The 21,923-nt window shown below is 36.9% G+C and overlaps 1 protein-coding gene across 8 annotated transcripts in view; it reads left to right on the top strand.

The window, feature by feature from the left end:
- Positions 1-21,923, top strand: part of FRY (FRY microtubule binding protein) — a 557,210-nt gene that overhangs the window by 425,461 nt on the left and 109,826 nt on the right. For all 8 annotated transcript variants that reach the window (XM_054577105.1, XM_054577099.1, XM_054577100.1 and 5 more), the window contains 10 exons: positions 361-464; positions 1,208-1,393; positions 3,605-3,803; positions 8,850-8,971; positions 12,225-12,412; positions 13,455-13,549; positions 14,939-15,546; positions 16,304-16,401; positions 16,777-16,947; positions 20,900-21,040. In XM_054577105.1, coding sequence (XP_054433080.1) covers positions 361-464; positions 1,208-1,393; positions 3,605-3,803; positions 8,850-8,971; positions 12,225-12,412; positions 13,455-13,549; positions 14,939-15,546; positions 16,304-16,401; positions 16,777-16,947; positions 20,900-21,040 — 1,912 coding nt within the window. The remainder of the gene's footprint in view (positions 1-360; positions 465-1,207; positions 1,394-3,604; positions 3,804-8,849; positions 8,972-12,224; positions 12,413-13,454; positions 13,550-14,938; positions 15,547-16,303; positions 16,402-16,776; positions 16,948-20,899; positions 21,041-21,923) is intronic.

Raw genomic sequence — 21,923 nt, 5'->3', positions numbered from 1 at the left:
CTGTCTTGTTACCCTCTAATTTTTCTTTGATGTCATCTTGATATAGGTTTTCATTCTGTTATGCATTTTAGATTGTAAGCAACTTGAAGAGAGGACTCTTGCCTTCTGTTTCTCTTCATCCCTCAGCTCTTATTACCTAGTGACAAGTAGACTGTGTTATGTGACTAGCTCAACTGATGCTTGTTCTTGTAGAGCTCCATGCAATGTCAAAAAGTTAAATTCCACTTCCCTGGAAAAAGAGTCTCTCATAGTTCTTCAGGAAAGTTTAAGTGTTGTATTTAATTGTGATTTACTAATCTCTACGTATAGTAGTTCCAGCCTCTGTAGAAGTTGGATTAACTTTGTCATTTCATTGATTAGGTGCAATATTGCTGTGATTTTTATGACTGAGATGGTAGTGGATCACAGTGTAAGAGAAGACTGGGCTCTTCACCTGCCATTATTACTTCATGCTGTCTTCTTAGGTAAGACTGAATCCAAGAGGCATTCTAGCCACTAGATCCAAACTCTGTGGAAGTAATCCAGGGAGCTTTCCTTGTATATTGAAATCTGCATTCCTCATTTTAAAATACTTAATCTCTTCCAGGCTTCATTGCCTTATTTTGACATCTGCTCTAAAATTTCAGGCATTTTTTTAAAATTGTCCTGTGACTATAATATAAACAGAGTGGCACCTACTCATGCTATACCTATGAAGATATTGAACTCAAATTGGCCTCTTTGAAGGTTCTTGGCTGGATGTGATCAACTTACAGCAATAAGACATGTTCAATGCATAGAAAGAAATAATACAGAGCATAGTGTGCTACACACAGATATTAACACACCCAAGTTGTAGAGCAAAAATGGGAAGAGGACCAGCCAGTCAGGGAATTTAGTTAAAGAGAGATAGATGAAATTAGAATCCCTCAGTAGCAGGCAGAGAGATCCAAGGAAGAGAGCCTCAAGAAAGAGGAATACTAACTATGCCAACAGGTCAAGGGAAGGCCATCTATCAGCATTTTATGAGAACATTTGATTTAAGGAATAAAACATTTCGTTTTCCCTAAGTCCAAATTCTTTATGTTGGTAACACAAAAAAGTAACAAAGAAAACTAGACATTCTTTAAGATGTTCCTCCCCTGGGTGTCTTGGAATCTTTACTATCCCTGGAATCTAAATGAGCTTAAAATTTGTTTATACTGAGAGATTTCACATTTTGTTTCAGGTTTGGACCATTACCGGCCTGAAGTCTTTGAACACAGCAAAAATTTGCTTCTTCACCTCCTGATTGCGCTCTCCTGCAACAGCAATTTCCACACCATCGCCTCTGTGCTCCTGCAGACTCGAGAGATGGGGGAAACCAAGACGCTTACAGTTCAGCCAGCTTATCAACCCGAGTATCTCTACACAGGTAACAGAACGAAGTGTGGCTGAAGGCCTGAAACACCATCACAAATTCAGAGTTTATCAAAGGTGTCAGTGGAGCCTAAGTTACCTTCTCTAATGCTCTTATCTCCTAGTTATCCAGGTAGTAAAATAACAGCTCAATAAGTAAGCACCATTTCACTGGATGTTGACATGCTTCTCAAAATCCTTCTTCATTATCGAGCATTTTAAAATATATTTTTCTTATTATGTTTCTGCTCTCATTAAATATGTTTCTGTCAATACATTGAAAATTAAAATGTCCATTGAACAAGAGCTTCAGTCTAGAACCCTGAAGGATGAGAAGGCAGGGAACAGTGACCAACCCTAGCACCATGAGCGTGGGTCATTCGTAAGGTGCCAGATATTTCACTTGTGTTTCTTCTGGTTTCTTTGAAGGAATTTTCACTTTTTATTAAATTACTGACTTTTCTGGAAGGCACTAATGTGTGGAAGTTTATTAAAAACCACCACTGTTTTGAAACCAAACATTTCTTCTTAGAAATGAGAACAGACAGTATTAGCTGAGTCAAAGAAATTACACTGTTCTATTCAGCTGTTCATGAAAACTTTCTCAAAAGGGTTGACCAATGGTTTTCATTTAGAATCAATACCTTTTAAATATCTTAAAATGAAGATGATATAACAGAGTTCTGTGGCTACCTTTTTTACCTAATTATTTTGTATATTACATTGGCATTAGATATAGTACAGCATTTCATGTTTCAATGTACTGTCTTCATAACCTTGAAAATGTACCTTTTATTCAACACTGGTACTCAGCACTGCCTTGTCCTCTAAGAAATGTTAACGTAAGTCTTTGGAAAAAAAATAAGAAGCCATTAACTCTGAGGTGAAAAAACCACTGACCTCTTCGCTAGTGAATATTTTCAAAGATATTTTCTGTCTTATTATGTTTTATTATTGGGTATTTATATTGAACCATGCTACACTTAATTGAAAATAATCTATCAATACCTTTCAGAGAAATAAAACTCTGTTTTCCATAGATCCTTACTTTAAAGACTCTGAAGTGTTCTGGCAATTCTAACTCTCTAGGATAAAGATGTTTTCTGTTAAATACACGCCTTTTGGCTGAGAAAATTATAATGTCTGTTAAGTTGTGTATCTCTGAGTGCATCAGTTTTTATTCACTATCCCAGGGATGTGGCATAAATGAGTTTACAGTAGAGATTTACAAAACAAAGCACAGTATCCATAGTCAAGACAAACAATGAATAACTGGAATTGTTGAATGTGGGGCACACTTGAAAAAGGCAGATACACAAAAGGTTTGGGGAGAGTCTCCTCTTCAAAAACATTAGTGTATTATTTATTGAACACCTTATTTCAACTGCAGTTGCTTTCAAATCTACACTAAGAACCCATGAGAGAAAGTGTCTTTATCTTACCATAATGCAAAACTGAGGTAAGATAAGTCATATAAACTCCCTGAGATAATACAATTAATGGAAGAGATGATATTCTGACCTAGAGCTCCTCTCTCCTAATTCAATGTCTGTCAGATGCACCAGAACTTTTTTTATTATTTTTAAGTACAGGGAAACTTTGCATACATTTGGAAACCCACGATGCATCTAGAAATATAGAATGTTAACCAAATAAAAAGTGGAAAAAAAACCCTAATAGTTTCTTATACTGTGTGTCTATGACTATGATATATACTTTGTTAAAATAATTAACATACACAAAATATTTATGATTCTGAGCATAATAACTCAAAAACAATATGTATAACTTACTCAACATCCCTTAAATGACTGGTATCCTCAAACATGGTATCACTTCTCATGTCTAAGAAGTCTAATATCCAGGCACAATTTATTAACAGCAATTAGGTCCAGGTGTATAGTGGAACATTCACACACACACCCCACTTATTTTGCAGAAAGCATCAATTAAAACCCCATAATAGAAACCTATTTGACGGTGTATAATGTCATTATGCACCATCAAATAATTTTCTATACTCCTATTACCAAATTAACTCAGATTTACACAGCGTGCAACTATTCCCTAAGCAAGGGTAGAATATGAGTCTCTTTTAATCATAACCATAGCCAAAATCAAATGATGTCTCCAAGAAGTTAAGACACCTATACACTTCTATATGCTCTCCTCCTGATATCATTACATGCCCTGAGCAGCACACTTCAACTGACCTCTTCTTAACTAGGTGGCTTTGACTTCCTGAGGGAGGACCAGTCATCACCGGTGCCAGACTCTGGGCTGAGCTCCAGTTCCACCTCCTCCAGCATCAGTCTGGGAGGCAGCAGTGGGAACCTCCCACAGATGACCCAAGAGGTAGAAGATGTGGACACAGCTGCTGAAACAGATGAGAAGGCCAACAAACTCATTGAGTTTCTGACGACCAGGTAAGGAAGGCAGGGAGACAAGCTACTGTTTTCAGGTCAGCTTTGATAAAATGTCACTTTTAAAAAACCACACAGATGGAAATGTGAGCCCAGAGTTCTAGCGAAGTCATGTTTTCTCTCCTAAATTGCATCTGCTGGACTCTGTATAAAGTAGACACTGGTAGAACTTGTCCAGAACCCTCTGATGTCACCATGGATTGGAAGGAAGAACTTGGGAGTGAGAGGGGACCCAAAAAAACAAAATTTATTTGTAAAAAATTTGTATATTTATTCTTACATGTTTAAACTTCAATCACCTTCAAAGTATGCTCCATTTGACACAATACACCCATTTAAATGTTTTTTTCCACTGTTCAACACAGGTTTGAACTCTTCAATTTTGATGCCTTTTAGTGCTTCTGCCATTTTTTGTTTCACATCATCCACATTGGCAAAACGTTTCCCTTTGAGAACTTTTTTCACCTAGGAGAACAAAAAATATTTGCTTGGGATGAGAACAGGTGAATATGGAAGGTGGTGCATGGGGGTCATGTTGTTTTTGGTCAAAAGCTGCTGAGCACTTAACACAGTGTGGGCAAGCGTGCTCGTAAATCACCCACATGAAATGGGCAAACAGGAAAAATCAAGATGGTGAAGGAGTGAGTGGCAGTCACACTGACCTCCTCTCAGGACCAATCTGGAATTACAACTAAATTGTGGAGAAATCACCTGGAACGAATAACTGAACAATAGCAAGAGAGAAGCCTTGTAACCTTGGAAACAGAAGAAACAGCTTTAGTGCAGTCTAACTGGTAAGGAGTGTGGTACAGACTTCAGAAGGCGAGCAGGGCACCCATGGAAGGCTGCACCAGAAGGATATTGAAACAGCCAGTTGGATCCCCCTGAGAAGATCAGGGTCTGAACCATAAGCGGGGATCTCCAGTCTTTAGCACCAGAATCCAAAAAGTACACAGATAACAGCCAGCTATGAAAAGCAGCAGGGTTGCCCTCTACCAGAAACAGACGGCTGGAGATGCAGAGAGCCATTTAAAGGGCCAACGCATAAATTTTTATTCGCAGCCGCTTACCCTGGTCTCAGGCAAAGGCAGGACTGGAGTGGAATGGGCTGGAGACATCTGAGAAGAGACTGGGGTCGGAGGCTTTGGGGAGAGAACTGTGAGAGTAGCTGGTGTGATCCTGGTGCTGACTCCTCCCCCATACAGCAACAGCCATCTGGCTCAGGCAGACCACTCCCCTGAGTAAAAGCATCATGAGAGGACCCAATAACCCTGCCCCCAGGAGGGACTCCACCCCACCCTGTGGTGTCTCTAAGCCGGCCTGCTGAGTGCAGGGTAAATAGATTAAAACTGAAAGAGACAGCTACAGATAGTAGATTCCTGGAAGTCTTGAACAGAATATCTAAGGTCAGACATGGTCAACATCTGACATCATCAAAGGCACATCCAGAAAGAAAAAACAGCAGTCTTCCACCTTAGAAGTTCACACCACAAAGTCAGGAAATCAAGACAGGTCAATTTAAGAAGCAAAACAAAAAAGAAGACTCTCAAAAATAATGGGAAGACAAAGAAACACCCCTCAGTTGAAGGGAAAGGAGGAATCCCCAGAAAGAGAGTTAAATGAAATAGAGGCAAGTAAACTATCAGATACTGAGTTCAAAACAATGGTTCTAAGGAACCTCAATGAGATCAGTGAGCTCAGAGAGAATTACAAAAAAACTACAGGGAAACTACGAGGAACCTACTGCAAACTATATCAACATGAAAAAGGACATAGAAACTATCAATAAGGGACAAAAGGAAATGAAGAATACAATTTCTGAATTGAACAACACAGTAGAAGGAATGAAATGCAGCCTAGATGAAGCAGAGGATCGAATCAGCGAGCTGGAGGACAAGGTAGAAAAAAGCTCCCAGAAAGAACAAGAAAATGAAAACAGACCCAAAAAGAATGAAGAGGGGTTGAGGGAGATGCAGGACAACCTGAAACATAATAATATCCATATAAAAGGGATACCAGAAGGAGAAGAGGATGAGCAAGGGATAGAGAACCTGTTTGAAAAGGTAATGATGGAAAATTTCCCTAATTGAAAGAAAGAAAAAGTCATAAAAGTCCAGGAAGCACAGAGGGTCCCATTCAAGAGAAACCTAATGAAGCCCACTCCAAGACACGTCATCATTAAAATGGCAGATATCAAAGACAGAGAATCCTAACAAAGCAAGGGAGAAAGAGGTAGTAACACATAAGGGAGCCCTGGTACAGCTAGCAGCTGACCTTTCAACAGAAACACTGCAAGCCAGAAAAGAATGACAAGAAATATTCAAAGTCATGAAAAGCAAAGGTCTGCAACCAAGACTGCTCTACCCAGCAAGGCTCTCAATTAAAATGGAAGGAGAAATAAGGAGTTTCCCAGACAAAAGAAGGCTAAAAGAATACACCTCCGCCAAACCAGCACTGCAAGATATGCTAAAGGGACTGCTTTAAGAAGATGAAGAAAAAGAGTCTAAGAATACCCAGTTCCTTTCAGTCACCAATATTTGATATTACCAATATTTTTAATACTTATTAATCTGATTGTAACAATGTTATTTTAATTATTACTTTATTATTTCTTGAAACTAAACCTGTTTTTGTATATTTTTTGCCTATTTCTATTATTTTTAAAAAGCTTTAAATGACTCTTTGGTATTCTTTATCCATTGTTTGACCAAATGTTTGTTGAATTTTTGCCCTAAAAAAACAACTATTAAATCTTTTTTACATGTTTTGCAAATAGTTTCCTATTCTATTACTTGTCCTTTAACTTTTTTATTATGTATATTACTATATAGTCTTAAACATTTAATATAGTCGTATTGTCAATATTTAACTTTATAGCTTCTAGGTTTGAATGTGTTACTTCAGGATAAGAAAAATATTATTTTGTATTTTCTCCTAAAAGTCCTAGATTTTACATATTTATTTTTAACTCACCTGAATATTTTTTGTATACTGTGTGAAATAGGGCTCTGTATTTGTTTTATTTCAAGTAATAGTAGTCCACGCACCTTTTTTTTAATAAGCCTTATTTTCCCCATTGAGTTGAAATATCAATTTAATCAGACGGATATATACATTTGTTTCTAGAATGCTCATTTTATTTCATCGATCTACTTGAATATTTCTGTGCTGGTGTCCTGTTGTTTTCATTGCTGAAACTTTATAATAGATTTAAATCTTTTAATATTTTATAATGTATTTTGACATTTAAAAATAAATAAATAAATAAAATCTGCAAAGAAAGAAAGGAAGAAAGAACTCCTACCTTTTGCGACAACTTGGATGGAACTGGAGAATATTATACTAAGTGAAATAAGCCAGTCAGTGAAAGACAAATACCATATGATCTCACTTCTAAGTAGAACCTATTCAACAAAATAAACTAACGAACAAGATAAAACCACAGGCATGGAAACATGGAGCAGACTGAAAGTGACCAGAGGGCATGGGGAAGAAGGACAGTGGTGGAAAGAAGTAGAAGGAAATAAACAAAGAACATGTATGAATGACCAATGGACATGGACAACAGAGTGCAAATTGACCGTGGGAGAGGGGGTCGGGGTGGGATGGGTGGAGGAGGGCAAAGGGGGAAAAATTGAGAGAACTGTAATAGAATAAACATGATTTAGAAATTTAAAGAAATCATAACAAAAAAAAAGAAATGGGCAAACACATTGAAAGAGTCTTCCAAAAAAATTCACTGATGCCAAGCACAGCCTCTCACAACACCACTGTTATATTGATACAGGTGTGTTCCTAGAACACTCACCTAGCAAGGGAAGCCTATATGTACTACAAGGGGCCTGCCCTCTGGAAAGTAATTCTGGGCTTTGTTTGGGTCCACCCTCATATAAAGACAATGCAGCAGATGGCAGCAGATAATGGTAGCATCCCTCAATGAGCATGACTTTATTATCTATTAGAGTTGTCAGGACCAGAGAGTTCTGAGACTTGGCAAATAATCTTGGCCTGGAAGCCAAAGATATCAGCCACAGTCAACCCAGGAGCAGCTGCAGAAGGAACCATGGTCTGCTCATCCAGTCCAAAGAGTCATTCGTAAATGAGTATCAGAAACCAGAAACAGTAGGAAGCATGATGGGAAAGAAACCAAATGAATAACAAATCAAAATCAAGAAAAAGTGGTAGTGATCTCATTTTTTTAGGTCTTCTCTTCTTCTAATGCACAATTTAGCTTCAGAATTGCAAGGTCCAGCATTTGTATATAAGCATGCTCACCTGTGACTGGGACATGCTATTGCACCAGGAGTCCAGTCTCAGTTCATGTTATCTGAGACCTCATATGATTCCTCTCTCTTTAACAAATGCATCTTAATGAAAAAGAAAGCATTTTCTTTCATCAGTTAATGATTCAGGATATTCTGGTAACTATTAGATTCATGTTGGATTTAATGTTCAGGAAAATTAGGAAAGGGTTGATGGTGCCCACACACAGGGTGCTTCAGACACCTGAATGCTTCATTGTCACCACTCACCATTTTCAATGCCATGTTTTGAGAATTCTCACATCTGGCTGCATCCTAGTCTCACTCGAAAAACAAGTAGAAAAAGAAGGTGTATTTTCAATTTGGTTCCACAGTATTTGGCAACCTTATGATGTGACCCAATAAAAACATTATCTCCCCAAATGCTAACATGCACAAATTGAATCTGTGTCTAAATCTATATTTTATTTAGAACTTTAATAATTTTGTTTTATGGAGCATCTATTATGTGACAAATACTGTTCTGGTGAACTGAAAGGTTTGCATTTTGTAATTAAATTGTTGTGATGTTTTGGTTTTGTCAGTAAAACATAAGACATATGTCTCCATAAAGTAGTTAGACCTGTTTTGTGTATTCTTAAGCTTTATAAGACTGAAATTCACCCCCAAATTAATTAGCAACATTTTAAATATATATTTTTCACTTTTAGAGTTAAAAACTGCATAAATGGTTTTCAAAATGCAAAGTGACAGTTCTGTTTTTGACATTGTATGTGTTTTGTTTCAGGGCATTTGGTCCACTTTGGTGCCATGAAGACATCACACCCAAAAATCAAAATTCAAAGAGTGCAGAACAACTCACGAATTTTCTACGTCACGTTTTATCTGTATTTAAAGATTCTAAATCAGGTACTTCATCCTGTTTCCCCAAATTTATTCTACTTTCAGGATTTTTCTATAATCAAGCTCATTCTTCCCCATATGACTACACTAAATATTATATATAGTAGATGTCAGACTTTATACTCATATATATAGGAGCAGGCAAAAACAGGTTTACAGTTGTACATATGGAAAAATAGCCCTGGCTGGTATGACATAGTGGGTTGAGTGCTGCTGTGCAAACCAAAAGGCACTGGTTCTATTCCCAGTCAGAGCTCATGCCTGGGTTGCGAGCCAGGTCCCCATTGAGGGGCAACCTGATCGATGTATCTCTCGCACATTGCTCTTTCCCTCCCTTTCTCCCTCCCTCCCTTCCCTTCTCTCTAAAAATAAATAAATAAAATCTAAAAAAGCTATAAAAAAGAAAAATATATAATACAAAAATAAGTAATAATACAAGAATAACCTCTGTGTTTTGTGTGCTCATAACTGTAAACCTACTTTGCCCACCTCATATGTCATACTATATACATAAGATATGTGCTATGTATTATATATATCATATATATTTCTAAATTTGACATTGATAGCAGAAGAATATTCATAGGGGAGTTTTGAAGTTTATTTCAGCTGTGCCTAACTGACTGATAATATCATGTATACTTGCATTATGTTCTATTTAATAATACCGCCAAAGTCACCATTCTCTTCACATCATTACCTCACTAGAATTAAACCATGCCTATAATAATTTTATCTAAAGAGGGCTATGAGAAATAAATCTTATTAACAGATTGGGCTTAAACTCAATTGTAAGAAATTATCAGCCTTGCAAACTGGTTTTAAAAAAAAGAATTCTGTGATAAAATGGTTTTGACTTTTAAAATAGTTAACATTTCCTGTGCCAATGATATTGAATATCATTAACCCAGTGTGATTCTTAGACTGTAAGAGCATCATAATATTAAAGCTATTAGCTAAATTCCATTTAGATTCAATTTGAGCTCATCTATGTGTGAAATTTAAATGTAGTTTTTCAGCCCAATGCAATGACTGTTCCTACCTTTGTCACACACCTGGCTGGACATATATTCACTATGGCTCCCTGGCTCCCGAGCTGCTCTGATAATCAGCATGTGTCACAATTTGAAACATTTCAGATTAGCCACATCTTTTTTTGTTATCAGAGGATACTTATTTTAAAAAGGAAAATAATGATACACAGAAATAGGGAAGTCATTCCAGAAATAGGATGGTTTAGATTTCTAGTCTTGCATTTCCGCTTCGGAATTTCTTTGAAATATGAAGACCTCTTCTATTGGTACTCCTCCCACTTGAAAGTCACTTAAAATTGCACAGGACCCAAAGGAAGAAATTTACTATTGTATGTGAACTATTTATTTGCCTAAAACTCTTAATTGTATAAAGCTAATAAAAATGAAAAAAACATATGAATGTCTTACACTCCGTTCTCAGCAGGTGCAGGTGTCTTTTCACACCTTACCCAAGATATTTTTCCCCACTACAATTTCCATGTACATTGTTGCTTTCTGCCTGTTTCCACTACAGCAAAATATAACATATTCCTGGAAACACCAGTACTAGTTAGAGTAGCATAGCTGCTAAAACAAATAACTCCAGAACTCAAATGCTCAACACAGTCAGTTATTTCTGGGTCAAATAACAGTTGTGTGGAGGGTGGGCAGGTGGCTTTCTGCCTGATGCTCAGAAACTCTGCATCCTTTGGCTCTGCTGCAACCTGGCTCAGAGGCCTCTGCTGGGCCCTCTGCCTCTGGGGAGTAGGAAGAGAATGAGCTGGGGGAGCATTACTCTGAGGAGCTCACTCACCAGGCCTGTGTGGTGTCTAATGTTTCTTCCAATATTCCACTGGCAGAACTCAGACACAAGGTCCCACTGAACTGCAAGGAAGCCTAGGAGATGTAGGTTCACTGTGTAGCCAGGGATATGCTACACATTAAGTAGCTTTTCTTAAGGGCCACTGTCATAGGGGTGGTAGAGTCTGCAGTACTCCTAGTAGAGTTCTAGACTTCAGCTTATGATGACATAAGTAAGCTTTTGTTCACTGCCAGGGGACCTAACCCCACATATAAAATGGTTTAAGTAGGAAAACATGTTTTGAAAGACAAAATGAAAACATAAAGAACAATTTCAAAACATGACCCATTTATAAGTTGTGGCGTGCCTGTATGGGTTTCATCCTGCATTTACCACCCTGGATTTGCCTGAGTCCATTTCCCAGGATCCTTTGTTCATTCTACAGGAATATTTTTGTGATGTCAACATATCCCTGAGATCAATCAACCAAGCGCATCTAAGAAGAATAACACTGAATTATTCCTCCTGATCCACTTTCATGTCACCACCAAATGTGCCACAGAGCCCTCCAAATCAAAGAGACAGTCAAAAATCACTGTTAGCTCCATGTCCTCCAACCTGGCAGCCTCGTTTGTCCCTGTGGAGAGCCACGACAAGTGTAAAGCATAATAGCCCAGACTTCATTTATGGGCTTTTCCACACATTCTTATCTCTATTCGGTCAAATGGTTTTTGGATGACTGAGATTCCTTCCATGTTATTGGAAAAACACATATTCTGGTGAAAGTTTAATCTGGCTGCCTTCTCTGCAGTGTCTATGTTTTCATAACTGTAAATTTATAGGCCACTCTGAGGAGCAGAGACTAGGGTCCAGGCCTTGGTTGTGTTTAGAATCGACTAGGTTCACTAACAGCTTCTTCTACATACAGAAATACTCAGAACATTTATTTTGAACAAATTGTCTTATAAAAAAATAAAAGGAGTGAAAATATCCCATGTAAAAAGTAGTGCAGAAGAATAATATAGAGAAATAGAAGGATAATAAATAGGAGGATACTTGTGAGCGCATGTGTGTCATATACTACACTAAGCACTTTTAAAGTTGTTTAATTTTCACAAAAAGTCTGTGACATAGATGCTATTACTCACAAGTTAAAGGTAAGGAAACATGCTCATAGATGATAAGTTTCTTTATCAAAGTCTGAAAACTTCTAGTTCAAAATCAGGACCATCTTTCTCCAAGCCTCTGACTCTTTCTACTATACTATGCCCCTTAAGATATATTCACATATGTATGTTTGATCCTTTATTAATTGTTAATTTTTACATAATTACCACTAGGAGAAAGCCCTGTGCAGTGAACCTGTTTCAAACCTTCAGGTAACTGTTGCCCTGGACTTTGCAGAGTGGCAGCTGACCTGCTCTCTGGCCTCTTGCTGCCCTAGGCTTCCGTCTGGAGCAGCATTTGAGTGAGGTTGCATTGCAGACAGCCCTGGCAAGCTCTTCAAGGCACTATGCCTGTCGGTCCTTCCAGATATTCCGGGCCATCAAACAACCTCTGTCAGCGCATGCCTTGTCTGACCTTCTCTCAAGACTGGTCGAGGTGATTGGGGAGCATGGCGATGAGATTCAGGTAGGAAAGGAAGGACCACCCAACACATCCTGTGTCTCTCATTTTGGAGAGGAGGAGTTAATGACTTTCTCAGAGCCTTGTCTCTCTTGCCAATTATTCTGGCCCTTTGGATATGTACAGTTCATTAAAAAAATTTAGAGATTGACTTTTATATTTACAAAAATTATTCCCAGAAGTATTATTCTAGAAACTCCACAGATATTGTCTGTCTTATTCAAGCTAACAACTGAATATTCTTGGGTGAGTCTTCTTTGTTGTCTTGTTGTTGGTTTTATTTGGTGGAAGATAGGAAAAGATTGTTTTGTCTTCTTACCACTAACCTAGCTGTGCAATCTCCCCACCGAGAGAAGGGATCTCCACTGTACCTGTGCAAAGCACTAACTACCTTTCTCTGCATGATCAGCCTTCAGTAAACTGGGAGGAGCTGAAGAAATAATGGAGAGAGTATATGCCACAAGAATACCCCATAGATAGGGGCCAGAGACTGGGCATCTGGGCAGGATGAAAGCCAAGAGCATATACTGCTTTTCTGCATGGGCCAATCCCTTATTTTCCATCAAAAATGTGCCTTCATCACAGGAGGCCTGCATATGTATAGACTCTAGCTTATTTTCCTCCTTTTGGTCATTACAGAAGTGCCATTTAAAATGCCACTGAGGCACAGCCCTTACATACACCTCTTAATCTCTGCCTTCATACATTGCAACTCTGTGTTGCAAATGCTTTCCATGCCTGCCACCTTCAGCCTTAACACTCCATGTTGAATTTCAAATGAAATTGATTAATCTTTTTTATATCTTTGAGTATTTTTTTAAATTTTATGTATTATCCTATTACATTGTAAACAGAAACTAAAGAAACTCCTGAGCCACCTGAATTTCTTCAGTGGCCCTTAAAATTTGCTTTTAAGCTTTGTAAATTAAAGTAGCAATGACCATCTAGCTTTCAATAATATTAACATTCTTTTAATAAAGTTTACATTAATTAAATTTATGTCCAGGAAGTTAAGCAGTCCAAAATATTGTCTTTGCATGTTTGGCAGGGCTACGTAATGGAAGCACTCCTGACTTTGGAAGCTGCTGTGGGTAACTTGTCTGACTGCTTGAAGAACAGTGATCTGCTAACTGTATTATCTCGGTGAGAACCATTTTAAAGTCAAATATACTGTACTGAATATTTGGGAGGTATCCAGATTTGAGGCAAAGTCCAAAGAACAAATCTAGTTTTTGAAGTCTAGATCTGAAAAAGTATGTATGACATTTTCTTAAGTTAAAAAGGTGGAGGAGAGGACGGTTATGACGCACACACTTACATACACATTATAAAAGTATTTTAAAATGTCAGGAAGTTAGCCCTGGCCAGGTAGCTCGGTTGGTTGGAGCATCATACTGATGTGCCAAGTTTGGAAGTTCTTTCTCCAGTCAGGACACATACAAGAAACAATAGATGAATGCATGAATAAGTAGGAAAATAAGTCAATGTCTCTCTCTGTTTCTCTCTCTCTCCCCCTCCCCCTCCCTCCCTTTCTCCCTCTCTAACTCTAAAATCAGTAAAAATAAGTACATACATAAATAAAAAATGTTAAGAAGATAGACACCAAAATTTATCTCTAAATAATACAAATAACAATTTTTCATTTTTTATCTTTCAGTATTTTTTTAAATTTTATATAATACTATACTATTACATTGTAAACAGAAACTAAAACAAAATATTATTTTTAAATGAATTTACTTGCAGAATTTCTACCTTAGGATTTTTCTGTATTATTTTTTCATTCCTTTGTTCCCGCTAGTGTTAATAACCTTTTTAAGGTCATTCATAATTTCATACTGTTTGTATAACTAAGCATGCTTCAAATTGAGTCAGTAACATTATCTTATATTGTGCTATGCCTTGTTTCATTGTTAAGTTGAGCATTTCTTATGGATGGCTAAGTTTAACGTGATTACTAACATCATACATATTTAGCTGTATCATCTAAACGAGTAAAATTTACCAGAATGTTGATAAAGAGTTTTACCTTTTCAGCCTGAAATAGGCTTTGAAAGCATTTTTTGTAAAGTAAATGCAAAAAACTTCCTTTGACACAAATCGTTACTATTTTCTTTCTTGATGATATTTTCATTTCTGTTCGTACCAGTGAAATGATAGAATGTTAAAGTTTGCATCTATCAGGTACATTTTATTTCATAACTCTTCCTACTCAAATTGAAACAAAACAAAAAAGAAGATCAATAAACTTACAGCCAACTGTTTATATTTTTAACCTTTCAGTAATTGAATGTTAGGGTTAGACTTTGTTGTAGTCTTGTTGGTGTTAAGTTTGATTTTCTTGTTAAGTTTTATTTTTCATACCTTTTAAGTTTAAGAATAAGAAAACTTATTTCTTTAAGTTTATGAGTATGGACAAAAATGAATAGAAATTAGTATTTCCAAAGAATGATTTCCCTCCCATGTTGTTCATCAGTGGATCTTCATCAAAACATGTTGGCTTTCTATTGAACTTTTTATTTTTATACCCAGTTCTTCATCACCAGATTTAAGCTCTAGCACTAAACTCACAGCAAGCAGAAAAAGCACAGGACAGCTAAATGTAAACCCTGGAGTAGCCAGTGGCAACACAGCCACTGCAGAACGGAGCCGGCATCAAAGAAGCTTCTCTGTGCCGAAGAAGTTTGGTGTTGTCGACCGATCCTCAGACCCACCTCGGAGTGCCACACTGGACAGAATCCAGGCTTGTACCCAGCAAGGCCTTTCCTCAAAAACCAGAAGCTCATCCTCCTTGAAGGACAGCCTCACAGACCCGTCACACATAAACCATCCCACCAACCTGTTGGCCACCATCTTTTGGGTCACCGTGGCCTTGATGGAATCTGATTTTGAATTTGAGTACCTAATGGCCTTAAGGCTGTTGAACAGACTGCTGGCTCACATGCCACTTGATAAAGCTGAGAACCGAGAAAAACTTGAGAAACTCCAGGCACAGCTCAAGTGGGCTGACTTCTCGGGGTTACAGCAACTGCTACTGAAAGGGTTCACCTCCATCACCACCACGGACCTCACCCTGCAGCTTTTCAGTTTGCTGACACCAGTGTCCAAAGTGTCCATGGTGGACTCATCCCAAGCCATCGGTAAAGCCAACACACTCCCATTCTAGTGTTCAGGGCCATGTTTAGCATAATAAGAAAATATGGGCTTAGTGCATTTTAGCCAGCCTGCTTACAAATGGTTTGCGGGGACTAGTTTGTTTTATCTTTTAAAATTTTATATAATGTAAGTCATAATTATTTATATTTTAGAAGATATTTTTAAGGCAATAGCAAAAAAGGGACAAAAGTAATATATATTGGTCATTTTTTTATGATTTCCATATCAAACTGCAGATACTGTTAGTTTAATCTATTGCTGTCATATGTACATTGTTTCCCTTTTTTCTTGACTCCTAAATCTTTTATTTTTCTTAGACTTTCTTTTCCTCTTGAGAATTCTCTTGGTTCCCTGTTGTTTTGAATGAAGCCAAATCAACAAACTAGATTTTTAATACCATGGCATGTAGGCCAAGATTCTTTCTTTGGAACTAGAGCTTATCACAGCAGTGCTAAGCCATTCTTTGTCATTTTAGAGTCTTTTTAATTACGTGAATAAGACTTAAATTGATTGGCCTCATCCTTTCATACAGATTTTCTTTAAATTATGTTTTTTGATAAAAATTTCAAACTGGGGCTTCTGTTGATTTTATCTTTCTGAGATTTTGTTAGATCATATCAAAGCTGATTCAAAAGACTGGGTTTGTATGACCTCAGCATGAAATCTGTAATGTGGTTTCCCACTATTAACAGCTAAAATGCACCATATTTAGTCATTTCCATTGTATCCTCTCTAATCCAGGGTTTCCTCTGAATGTCCTGTGTCTCCTGCCCCAACTGATTCAGCACTTTGAGAACCCCAATCAATTCTGTAAGGAGGTAGCCGACAGGATTGCTCAGGTATGGCAAATGGTTTAACTTAGGCAGACACATCCAGGCCCTCAGGAGGCCCACGATGGTCAGAAAGTCATAGGCCCAGGGATAGCAATGAGTTTAACAAAACCCGAAAAAGATACCTGATATTGCTCATCATTAACATTCTGGGTGGCTGATATACACTGTCTCTTTTGGTTCCATTATGAAAAACGAGGTGTAAAGAATTTGTGAAAATTATATTAGCTAAATTACTAAAATAAGCACTTCCACAGCCTACCAAAAATATATGTGTATATACGTAAATAATCTGTTTTCTTGACTGCTAGTTCTGATAGTGAAATTGATTTCTTCCTATTCTTCAGGCCATTTCATCCCTGATTGATTTTTCTCTTCTACAAGGTTTGTTTGGAAGAGAAGAACCCCAAACTTTCCAATCTCGCACATGTCATGACTCTTTATAAAACACACAGCTACACAAGGGACTGTGCCACCTGGGTCAACGTGGTCTGCCGATACCTTCATGAAGCATATGCTGACATCACCTTGAACATGATTACCTACCTGGCAGAGGTGAGCTCTTCAATTAAGGATAAAGTCTATTATAGTTTCCCTGGGTAAAATATTTATATGGAACTGATAATAAGACTTCATGTATTGAGCATGTTGTTCATAGATTCCATCTATGTTGAAATCATTTTAAATCCTCATAACCACACATTAATATAGATACTATTATAAGAGGAATCTGAAGCTCAGCCAGTTTCAGTAATCTGACCTAAGTTTAAGGCAGCAGAGCCAGCATCTGAAATGCAGTATAGATGCCTCTACCATTTAAACTTCTTTTTACTTCATGAACACCTGTCAGCACATGGCAACAACAAAAAAAAATGTTATCCTAATTTCTCTGTGTTCAAATATTAAGAAGTCACTATGAAGCTTGATATGGTTGATGGTTATTTGCTCTGAACTAATTCAGAAAGCATACATTTTTAAATACACTTTTTATCTTTAAGTCTTACGTTTGCTTTTAAAATGGAATGAGATTTTTTTTCCTCCTCCAAATGTGTTTCTCCTCTGAGTTCGGTGTACATTGGGGCTGGAAATAAGCAGCGTATGGAACAAGAGATAACATGTACTTTGTTTAGCAGCTCCATTCCCCAGCAAGCCTAGTACACAAGTTCAGGAACTCCACGAAGCAAATGGCCGAATACAGCTACCTGTTTAGAATTTTCAGTGCTGCTTCTCCGTAGAGTACATGCATTCATATCTCTGAGAGGGCCTTCTCTGATGGTGAGAACAGTCCATTCTAACTTTTTTGAGTTATGTCTCCCTCCCACTCAGGGTCCAGATAGGTTAACAAATCAATTACTTTCTGGAAGGTTCTGCAGGACTGAAAGCCTCTGCCTGGAAGAGCGTAGTTATCCCATCCATCAACATTTATGGTTGATCCTGCAGAATTTGTATTTGTGATATGTGTCTGAAATATGTGGTCTGTACAGCCCTGATTTGTTTGCTATTTTCATTCTCCCATCCCTGGCACTTGGAAGAATCTTTCATAAGTGCCACCTGGCTGCTTCTAATTATCACCTGGCTCACATCTGTTCCCACACGCACACTCCTCAGCATACTGGAGTACAAGATAGCCAATGTAAATGCTCTGCTTACAAAGGCAGATGGTACTTGTTTTTACAAAGGTAGCATGTGAAGTAGCAACGAGGCAGACTTGTTTGGATTGCTAGACATAAAAGCTTCAGAAATACAAAGGAATGTGATATATCCATACAAAGGAATATTACTGAGATTTAAAAAGAAATCAAGTACCAATATATGCTACCACATAGATGAAGCTTGAAACTATTATGTTCAGCGAAAGAAGCCAGGCACAAAAGGGAAAATATATGATTCCACTTATATGATGTATGTAGAACAGGCAAATTTATACAGACAGAAAGTAGAAGAGCAGTTACTAGGGACTGGGGATGGGGGTGAAAAAGAATTATTGTTTTACAGTTTCAGTTTGGATTTTTAAACAAATTCTGGAAATAAATGTGGTGATAGCTGCACAACAATGCAAATGTGCATAATGCCACTAACTTGTGCACTTAACAGTTAAAATGGTAAGTGTTACATACTTACCACAATAAAAAAAATTAGTAAAAATGGACTACCTAATTTGTCCTTCGGTCCTTATCACAAATTGCCACCAACATTTTTATTATGAAGATAACATACCACCATACATAATATATAATATTGGTTTGGCCAAAAAGTTCGCTTAGTTCTTTTTTGTATGATGGCCCTACTAGTACTTGGCTGTCTTTAACTTCATTTGAATATTTTTTTTCTATTATATTGTGACAGCTGTCATATCAATGTGCTTTAAAAAAAATTACCAAAATTGGTGAATTTTTGTGCAGCCATTTTAATATTGAAGGTGGAATAAAATACGCAACATTTTCAGCATATTGTGCTATATTGTTTCAAGGAAGGTAAAAATGCAACTGAAACATAAAAAGATTTGTGCTGTGTATGGAGAAAGTGCTGTGACTGATCAAATGTGTCAAAGTGGTTTATGAAGTTTCTTGGTACTATTGATATATCATCCAAATAATTCTTTGCCTTGGGACTGTCTTATGCATTGGAAGATGTTTAGCAGCACCTTTGGCCTCTATCCACTAGAAGCCAATAGCAAGATAGCCCCCATATGCAAAATATCCAAATCAATAAAGTTATTGGTGAAAATGAAAAATGTGTGTTTTATTTTATGGAAAAAACTAAATGGACTTTTTGGTCAACACAATAACTCCTATTTCTATTACTCACCTGTTTGTACAGTTGTTGGTCATGCACATCCATATAATTTTATGCAGTTGTGGTCAGTATTTCCATTGAACCTGCTCTTTTCACTGAAAATTGACTTTGTATTTGTATTTCTATGTGTGACACAGCTCACATGGTGTCACTTTGAATAACTGGAATTCTATAAGGTTAATGTAACAGATTTGCTTAACTGTATCCCTTTTGTTGCTTGTGTTCATAATTTTTCTATTACAAATGGTTCTTTTATGTAGACTTTTCATCCGGTCCTATTTGATCATTTCTTCTGGTGGCAATTCCCAAAGTAACTGTCCAGGTAACAGGCATGGATATGTGGATATGTTAATAGTTCTACACATTTGGGAAACTGGTCTTCACAGAGATTTTCCCAATTTACAGCGCTACAATGTATAAGTAGTCTTGTTTTCCCCTACCCTCTCTAAATTTTATCATTCTATTTGTTATTTATTATTTTGGTACTTTAAAATCATTTTCTTGATGTATTTCATTTCTAAGCAAATATGTTCATTTCTACACACTAGATTTACATAGTTGTGTATTTACTCCTCTGTTAACTGCTCACATTTGACCACTTTTGATATGGAATTTCAGCATTTATTTGAATTATTTCTATTAATTCTTCAGTTTGAACCTTTTATCATAATGTCTGTCACATATATTTTCTCATTATTGTGCTTTTCTTTTTTAAAATATCACTCATTATTATTCCAATTATAAAAGCAGTCTGTGTTCAACACAAAAAATTGGAAGGTACAGAAAAGCTTAAAAAAAACAATAAAAAAAGAAAAGTTATCCAATAATTATATTATTTAGAGAGAAACATTATTAACATTTTGTTGGGTTTCTTTCCAAAGTTATTTCTGTATAACATACACATTCACATCAATACTGTCATCTTACTACAGAGAAATTATCTATACTTCCTCTTTTCTTTTTTGACTTTATTATGGTGATATCAGTTAATAAAATTATACAGGTTTTCAGGTGTACATTTCTATAATACATGTTTTGTCTTCCAGTTAATGTTATCTGATATCCTGCACTATCTTTAAAAATGTCATCCCATTGACTACATGATATTTCATCATATAATTCACTATAACTTGTATATCCATTTCCCTAGTGATCAACATTTAAATTGCTTGCAGAGCTTTCTTGTTTTGTGTTATGTGGGGGGTGGGGGGGAGGTTTCACCATTATAAATAATCTATGGTGAAACCTCATACATAAATCTCAGTGTTTATCTCTAGGTTTGGACACGTTCCTAAAAGTGTAATTAGTATTTCAAAAGATTTGAACCATTTCAGTACTCTTGATTTCAAATGCAAAATTACCCAATTTACATGTCCACTGATGTGTAAGAAATTCCCAACTTATATCCTCACCATTACCATTATCAATTTCCTGTCTTTGTCAATTCCATAATTGGTAAGTTGTATCTTTTATTTTCATTTGTAATTTTTAATAATTAGTGGTATTTGATGCTTTGCTTTTGACATTTATTTTGTTTTATTCCATTGTGTGAATATTATATTTATATATTCAGACCTGCCTACACAGTCTTTGACAATATCTTCATTTCCCCTCTAAGGAACTGTGCAATCCTAAAAGTATTGGGAAAGTTTGGTGCTTCTGTGTGAAACTCTGGCATCAGACTGACTCAGGCTGTGCCTTGCCCCCACAGCTGTTGGAAAAGGGCCTCCCAAGCATGCAGCAGCCCCTCCTCCAGGTCATCTACAGCCTGCTCAGCTACATGGATCTTTCGGTTGTTCCTGTAAAGCAGTTTAACATGGAAGTTCTGAAGACCATCGAGAAATATGTACAAGTGAGTATTTAAATAACTGCACTTAAGAACAAGAGAGTCATTACAGAAAGACCGAGGCCTTGCATGTAGTTTGTGCTTGACCACACATTTGAATATTCATTGATATTCTAACACCCTAGACAGTCAAGAAGGGTAGCTGGCAGACAAGTGGCACACTGAGAAGACAGACAGAACTAGGACCTGATGAGTTCCTTCAAGGGCACACTTAAGTTTCTTGGGGCTTACAAGTTGGGTATTAAAAGCACACACCTGGCTGGGAGGGCAGGGCCAGGGTCTTATTTGTAGTTTCCCATTTCAAAGAAGGAAAAAAGGAGATGGAATTTGCATGTCCCTGGTTCTATACCAAGTGTTTCAACAAACAGAGTTGAGGGAAATAAGGTTAAGTAACTAGTATAAATGCCCTTGAAAATACTCCAACAAACAAACCAAAGAAAATGTTGGGATAAATAAATCAAGATGACAAAGTACACATGGGAATTCATTTTACTAGTCTCTCTGTTTTGTGTATATTTGAATATTTCTAAAACAGTCTTTTACAAAAAAATTTAGACCACCTTGTTATATCATACACAAGAATAAACTCAAAATGGATTAATGACTTAAATGTAAGATTCAAAAGCATAAAAATCCTAGAAGAAAACATAGGCAATAAAATTTTGGACATTTCTCATAGAAATATTTTTTCTGACATACCTCCTGGGACAAGGGGAAAGAAAGAAAGAAAAAGATAAACAAATAAGACTACACCAAACTAAAAAGTTTTTGCAAATTGAAGGAAACCATCAATAAAATGAAAAGACAAACTACTGCATGGGAGGACATATTTACCAATGATACATCTGGTAAGGTCTCAATATCCAAAATTTATAAAGAACTCAGACAA

Source organism: Pteronotus mesoamericanus, unplaced genomic scaffold (assembly GCF_021234165.1).
Source record: "Pteronotus mesoamericanus isolate MK-2021 breed Mesoamerican mustached bat unplaced genomic scaffold, CSHL_Meso_final contig_41, whole genome shotgun sequence".
NCBI classification, from domain to species: Eukaryota; Metazoa; Chordata; class Mammalia; order Chiroptera; family Mormoopidae; genus Pteronotus; species Pteronotus mesoamericanus.
This window is presented reverse-complemented; position numbering and strand designations above follow the sequence as displayed.